The following is an 8,001-nucleotide window of genomic DNA, read 5'->3' as shown; positions in this document are numbered from 1 at the left end:
ATATATATAATACTTGTACTTGGGCTGCTCTTTATTTCCCCCCCTACATCAAATCTTTTTGCTGGAAATAGCCAATCTACAAGCTCACAATGCCTCACGCTTCACAGCTCAGTAGGGGTCCATAACTTTATCTGCTGTGGTAGAGCAGGTCAGGACTTGAGCTTGTAGATCTGCTATGTTCTGCTCGCGGTTCCCCTCAAAATAGGGATGCTATAGGGTTCAACTGGTTAATGTAAGAAGAAAGCCTCTCAGGTGCAATCAGTAGTGATTGGGCATGTTTGTAAATGTTGTATTGCTCCAAAAATGATGTTTTAGCAAATTCAACATAAACATGGCAGAACCAGGGTGGGACAAGGCAGAAAGAGCCTTCTGGTTGGTCAGTCTGGGCCCAATTAGAAGGCTGACAAAGGGTGAATTTCACCAGCCAAAAAGAAGAAGAAGAAAAATAAAGTAGGTCATGATATACAGTATCCTCGTAGGGTCACAGACTTAGAACACCCCAGCTCAGTGGGGGTCCATAACTTTATCTGCTGTGGTAGAGCAGGTCAGGACTTATAATGGAGAAGGTACAATTTCAGCTCCGAGCAAAGCCACTTGCCCTAGATAAGGTATTCTCCTTCATTAACCGAACCCTGGGCCTACAGATATGTGCATGGAGGGAGATGTTGAGAGCCCCGGATAATGATATTTATAGCCCAACCGAGAAATAATATATGCCTAAAATCCAAAAATAGCCAATGGTAACAGGTGGCAAGACACGTGAGAGTGGTTTAGTTTACCATTAGACTGGCGGGGAAGGGTGGAGCGCCCATTCTTTATGATGGTTGAAGTGTTCCGATCAGGGGTGTCGCACCAAATTCTGAGTACAAGGATTCACTGCGGGCCCCCCCCCCATGAATGTTCTTCATAGGGGAGGGGGTTTAACCCATTTAGACTGGGAACGCATTATTTATTACGCATTATTTTGTGCTTGTAACTATTGAAAAATAGATATATAAGCTCACAGCGCGGCACTCAGTGCTTGTAGATCTACTATTTTTGAAAAATGTTGACAATTTGTGAAAGTCTTTAAATATTTCAAATCCTTCTAAGGTTTTTTGAAAAACCTATGTTTCTATGTCAGGTGGTGCTCAAACCTTTTCATGTGAAAATGATATATATATGGCCACACAGACCCCCATCTCAAAATATTTAGTTCCAGGAACCCCCAGAAGCAAAAATGTACAGTAGTTACAAATGTTTGCTTAAAAAATACATATATTGAAAGATTTGCACACATTTTCATGACTTTTTTAAAATAGCAGATCTACAAGCTTGCAGTGCCACGCTGTGAGCTCTTATCTCCGCCACCGTTGCCCCTATCCATGCCAAACTTTGCACACACACTCCTTGGCTGCCACCCCTTTCTAGCGCCACCATGAGGCCAATTCTTGCAATACATTTGTGGACACTGCTCCTACAGATTTTGCCCTAAAATCACGCAAAGCGGTACACAGTATCTCTAAAGTCATGTCATCAACATGGATCTGTCCCATTTCCCATATTCCCTCCTGATTGCCTACCATTGCCTTCTAAAGTTTGTGTATGCAACCTGACGGTCGCTTATCTCCCGATTAGGGAGTCTTACTGGTATATTGATGTATCACCTTGCTTATTGTAAATCGCTCTGGATTAAGAGCGTCTGCTAAATGCCTAAACTGTTTGAATAGACAGCACATTTCATGTTGGCCGTCCAGAATATTTCATTAAATGAACTGAGAGTCACTGAAGGATCTTTGAAACCAACAATTCAGCACTTTTAAGAAAGAAAAGAATGGAGTCTTTCAGAAGGCTATTAAAGACCCAATCATTTTTCTCCCCCCCCCCTGCCTTCACATTGGGGCTCATTGTCAGTGGTGTATCATTGGCTGCTATGGGGGAAATTACTATTCATTGAACTATTCACTGGAGAACATTTGCAATGTGTAATGAAAGCAGCAGACAGAAGGCCTGGTTGTACACAATGCACTTCGGTTCTGCGTTTGAACAGGAGGGGAATTTACTTTGCAGACATGGTTTGTGATACAGTATGCCTCTCCTCTCCTCTCCTCTCCTCTCCTCTCCTCTCCTCTCCTCTAAAAGTATTACTGTCAACATGTACTTAAAGTACCAAAAGTACTCGTTATGCAGGATGTCATTTAAAAAAAACGAAAAAAAAAAAACGTTGAAAATAGCAGATCTACAAGCTCACAATGCGTCACATTGCGACGCATTGTGAGCTTGTAGATCTGCTATTTTCAAATGGCCGAAATGTTCATAGGGCCGAAGTGGTTAATGTATGTTTTGTAATAATAATCAAAATCTGCAAGTACTGTAACTAGTAACTAAAGTTTTCAAATAATTGTAGTGGAGTAAAAGTAGGTCTACAATATTTGGATCCGAGATGTAGTGGAGTAGAAGTAAAAGTATTGGGCAACTGGAAATACTCAAGTAAAGTACAAATACTTCAACATTGTACTTAATTACAGTACTTAAGTAAACTACTTACTTTGGTTACTTGGTTACTTTACACCACGGCACTGACTGTGCACAACATATGTTGAACACACATTCACTGCTGTGTCCTTGGTCGATCTTACCCTGGCACACGGCGGAGAGGTGTGTGTGTGTGTGTGCATGTGTGTGCGTGCGTGCGTGCGTGTGCACGTGTGTGTGTGTGTGTGTGTGTGTGTGTGTGTGTGTGTGTGTGTGTGTGTGTGTGTGTGTGTGTGTATGTGTGTGTGTGTGTGTGTGTGTGTGTGTGTGTGTGTGTGTGTGTGTGAGTATCCTCCCTGATCTCATGAGAATGTGTGGATTGTTGAACCACTACACAGTGTGACGTCACACAGTGGAGAAATGTTCTCTTGGAAGCTTGCTGCTGTTGAACTTATTTATCTTGGTATTCGATCGCTGTAGGCTGCAGTTTATACAGTGGAATATTCTAGAACCAGACATCCAGTGTGTGTTCGATAATCTCTTATAACAGTATAGTCAACCTGATTAACTTAATGTGCAACATAGAGATTAAGGGTATCTGCACATTTCTAAAATGACAATTTAAGGACTTTACCTCTAAAATGACAATTGGACAAATTGTCTCATATAGGGGCAGAAATTAACACCTTGCAACAGATCTGCTATTGTTGTGCGATTTGTTTTGTAAAAAGTTTGGCTTGTGTTAGTAACCCTTTTTTTTTATTTAGTAGTAGGAACTTTGAACAAAGAACAATATGTAAAACTCAACAAGCTTCTTGAGTCAAGAAGCATGAAATGCAGTTGATTGTGTTTCTATCAGTAACAGCACAGCGCCTTGTTGGCCCGGAGACCTTTCTGAAGGAAAACACAATGACTCAGAAGCAACACTGAAGGACTTTGTTTGTCTACATGGTTCCTGGAACCCTGTGATTTCCTCTGAACTGTTTTGCAAAGGAATTTGAACTTCTGTGTTTAACTTTGACTGCTTTCTTCGTGGATATAGGACTAACATCTGAGGGTATATTATGGTCATTGTCTGTTTGTCTGTACAAGCTCACAGCGCGGCACTCGGTGCCACCTTGGGCCCTAGTAGCTCAGTCCCACTCCCCCCCCCCCCCCCCCCCACCCCCACCCCCCGCTATAGAGATCTCTCTCTATAGCGCTGCTGCTACTCAAAGATTTGCCATTTCAGATCATGACAAGTGACAAGCCAGTGGGCCAATTGCATGAGTTATATTTCGTCATTGTCGGGTGGAAACCTTGTATGTCCAAAACCATTTTAAAAATGAGTTAAACTAGTGAAAACTGCTGTTTTCACTACTTTTGTGCGACAGCCTTGTATGATGAAGCAGGGCTTTGCTTTGCAAAGAAACGTACAAGTTTGAAACTTGGATATACGGGGTTTCTGCCCGACAGTGACGATTTACTTTGTTGGCCGCCCAGCCCCCAAAATAGAACGAAGGCCAACCTTTTATTTCATTTTTTTCCCTATAATGGCCGGCCTGGACCGGCTGGGAATGAACCGGCTGTTCAGGAGTTGTCCTGCTTTTCCCAATGGCCAGCACGTCCCTGCTACAGTATATAAACCAAGCTCACATTATAAACAAGCCGTTCAACAGAGCATCGATTAGAGAGTGAAGGGAAGCAGAGATTAAGGATGGGCCGCGGCTCAATGCAAACCTAATCTGTGGCGGGCGTCTCAAGGACAGTCACTTGTACACAAGCCCTCTGACCGGAGGGTCAGGAGAGCAGCACTGATGAATGGCTGTTCAGGGCTGCTGTTCAAACATTCAGTCAATAATCCAATATCTGACAATGGAATTTGGAGCGTAATTTATAAATGTATCGCAACAGTGCCAGTGCCTCGGGTGTGTTTCTGTGTCGTGTGTCTGTGTGCGTGTGTGCGTGCGTGTGTGCAAAACGAGTGAAGATGGCAGATATTTTAACCGGGGACCCCCCCACCCTGACAAGCACCAAGAGTTGAGGCATTACATTTTGTATAACACGGTTCTATTGTGAAAATAGCAGATCTACATGCTCACAACGCCTCGCAACGCGAGGCGTTGTGAGCATGTAGATCTGATATTTTCATAATTGCTGCCTCTAATATTTGACAATTTGGCCAATGTTTAATTTGCCATTTCAGAGGTAAAAAATCAAACCTCGGTTCGAAGTGGAGCGGTGAATTTGAGCAGCTGTACCCTGTGAGTGAGTGAGTGAGTGTAAACTGTGCCTGTGAGTGAGTGGTGAGTGTGCCTGGCCTGCACAAAACAGCGCCCCTCCTTTAACTAGTGTGTTGTGTGTGGCCACTCAAGGTATTGCCAGGCTACGGACATGGCCAGCCAGCCACCCAGCCAGCCACCCACCCAGCCAGCCACCCACATACCCACGGACATACCTGTCTATTGGGAGCGCTTTCACCGCTCCAAAAAGTCCTTAAATTGTCACTTTAGGAATGTGCAGATACCCTCTATACACTTAAACGTTATGTTTGTTTGTTTACTGTTGAGTGAGAAGACAGTGTTGCACATTAAGTTAATCATCGGGGGACCCCCCCAAATAATGTGGGGACCCCCCTGGGGGTCCCGACTCACAGGTTGAGATCCACTGGGATAAGATATTCCGAGCTTGTCTTACTACTGCTTGCTCAAACATGGCTGGGGGTGGGGGGGGGGGGGGGGGGGGGGGTGATCGGGGGGGAGTGGACATACCCATGATCTTCCCAGCCATAGTGTTGCTAGCCTTGCAATCTGAGATTTATATTTAACAGTCAGGTTACCAAACCAGCTGGACATACCATGCCTCACCATGGATTCTATATAAGCCATATTGTGAGCAGGGGCGTCACAAGGGGGGTGGGGGTGGGGGGGTGGGACTGAGTTACTAGGTGGAGGGGCCTTAATTATTTTATACTTTAGCTACTGTGAGCTTGTATATCTGCTATTTTTCAAAAGTTAAAGCACAAAATAATTCGTAATAATGCGTTCCCAGTCTCAATGGGTTAAACACCCTCCCCCTATGAAGGGCCCGCAGTGAATCCTTGTACCCAGGGCCCAGAATGTGGTGTGACACCCCTGATTGTGAGGGCCAAGAACAAATGTTCCTGGTTTTATGGCTAGGAAAAGATGGGGGGGGGGGGGGGGGGGGGGGATTTACGGTAGGCTTACAGTTAAGAACAGATTCAGGTGGTGGTGGTGGTGGGGGGGGGGGGGGGGGTCAGGATAAGGCATTCGGAGGTCAGGTTTAGGGGTCGGAGGTCGGAGTTATGCCTCATTTATAATTAGTTGTGCACTGAAAATAGTCGATGTGCAAGCCCACGACGCGTCATAGCGCGACACCTCGTGGACTTGTGGGTCGACTATTTCTGGTGCAAAAAAACGCCGGCACGCAATTACTCAGGCTTACTGTAACTCAGGCTTAGTTAGGGTTAGGGTTAACATTTGAAGAAGAGAGGGGAAAATGGCTTAAAAGTAGAGTGATGTGTGTGTGTGTGTGTGTGTGTGTGTGTGTGTGTGTGTGTGTGTGTGTGTGTGTGTGTGTGTGTGTGTGTGTGTGTGTGTGTGTGTGTGTGTGTGTGTGTGTGTGTGTGTGTGTGTGCAGGGGTGTCGCACCAAATTCTGGGCCCTGGGTTCTTCAACTATTGAAAAATAGCAGATCTACAAGCTCACAGCGCGGCTCCGAGAGCCGCGCTGTGAGCTTGTGGATCTGCTATTTTTGAAAAATCGTGAAAATGTTGTCTTTGAATATTTTAAATCCTTCTAAGGTTTTTTGAAAAACCTGTTTCTATGTCAGTGGTTTTTCTATGTCAATTTTCCACGTGAAAGACCCCCAAAATGATACGTATTTGGCCACAGACGCCCATCTCAAAATATTTAGTTCCAGGTACCCCCCAGAAGCAAAATTGTAGTTACAAATGTTTGCTTAAAAAATACATTCATTCAAAGATTTGCACATATTTTCACAACTTTTCAAAACTGTGAGCTTGTAGATCTGCTATTTTTCAAAAGCTAAAGTATAAAATAATGAAGGCCCCTCCACCGTGGGCCCTGGTAACTCAGTCCCACGTGTGTGTGTGTGTGTGTGTGTGTGTGTGTGTGTGTGTGTGTGTGTGTGTGTGTGTGTGTGTGTGTGTGTGTGTGTGTGTGTGTACTGTATATGTTCATGTAAGTCTATGTTAATGTGTGAGGCATTATGCATGATGTGTTTGTGAACGTTTACAGTCTTTACTTAGCTGTGTTTGATCAACAGCAGGATCAGGCCTGACCTCTCGGGGTCGCAGAGTGAAACTTTATATGACTTGGTGTCGCCGATCCCAGATCAGCTTTCACTGTCACTGATGCAGCGACACAGGAGGCCATTTAGCACAGGATTAGAGCTTAAAGATAGGGTCGATGATTCTGAGGAGAGGAGGAAAGATGAGATAATGTAGAATGTAGTTTATCGATGCCATGAGAGGAAGCAGGGTCGTAGCAGAGGCAACAGAATACACTCTAGATAAAGGTACAAGAGGAGATAGAGGAATACAATAAATAGAGATAAAAATCCAATTCAGGTCAAAATCGCAAAAGTATAAAGATGTGGTGTCTATTGAGCATATAGTTCGACCCGTTGTTTGATTAAAAAGGTTTGCGCAATATAGATATAGACTTGTTTTGAGATACTGTTTGTAGATGTATCGATCAATGAATCGATTAACCACTTGAACGTTACTTTGTTGTGTGAATATCTACAAGCTCACAACGTGTAGTGAGTTCATAAATTGTCTATATGTTCACTATTTTTGAAAATGTTCGCCTATAATATGACGCACCCAAAACGGGGATTGATTTATGAATCTGTTATTTACAGACGGATTGGCAGACAGTCAGAGATTTCACACATTTATTGTAGGATTGTCGATTGTCAGTCATTTCTTTCACATGATTCCTTACTTTAACTGGTGTAACTCTCTACACCTACAGCATGTTAACGGTTGGACTACAGATTGAGTCTTTAGGTAGTTGAATACTTTTGAGTCAAAAGCGTAAAACACTTTACTTTTGAGTCAAAAGTGTAAAACAGCTGTCAGACATCCCCATCACCCGCACGCCTTTCTGGAGGATTTAAAATCAACCGGGGTTTTATTTACACACTATGAAGATCTGAACCAAATGTTCAGACCATATGTCTAAATGATATTCAGTTCCAAGACAAGATATTCCACCAAACTTGATGTCATGCTCTCACAGAGCGACTGCTGAGATGAGAAGTGAAACAGATGGCACGTAGTGGACTGCTGTCAGAGTTGGGAGTCTTCTTAAAGGACAACTTTAGTTTTTTTACAGCAAGGGTTCATATTTTAGATAGTCATTAGAGAAAAGAAAAGATTGATTGTTAAAATGTTTTCATTTAGCCTACTTCTTTCTATCATTTTAGTGATTTTAACAATTTTGATTTGCATGCATGCCCCCAGGTTGGGGGCACGCTAAAATGTTTTCATTTACTGCTTTCTATCCTTTTAGCCATTTT

At 43.4% G+C, this 8,001-nt stretch overlaps 1 protein-coding gene across 1 annotated transcript in view; it reads right to left on the bottom strand.

Annotated features, from left to right (window-relative positions):
- Positions 1 to 6,862: 6,862 nt before the first annotated feature.
- The window catches only part of LOC308308746 (uncharacterized protein), a gene marked incomplete at its 3' end in the record, with an annotated part of 41,399 nt that continues 40,260 nt past the window's right edge, over positions 6,863 to 8,001 (bottom strand). Inside the window, exon 14 of the mRNA XM_080754199.1 lies at positions 6,863 to 6,890. Coding sequence (XP_080610325.1) covers positions 6,863 to 6,890 — 28 coding nt within the window. The remainder of the gene's footprint in view (positions 6,891 to 8,001) is intronic.

This window comes from Nannobrachium achirus (assembly GCF_963921795.1).
Source record: "Nannobrachium achirus genome assembly, chromosome: 23".
NCBI lineage: Eukaryota > Metazoa > Chordata > Actinopteri > Myctophiformes > Myctophidae > Nannobrachium > Nannobrachium achirus.
The sequence above is the reverse complement of the archived record's forward strand: the minus strand, read 5'-3'. Positions and strand labels throughout refer to the sequence as shown.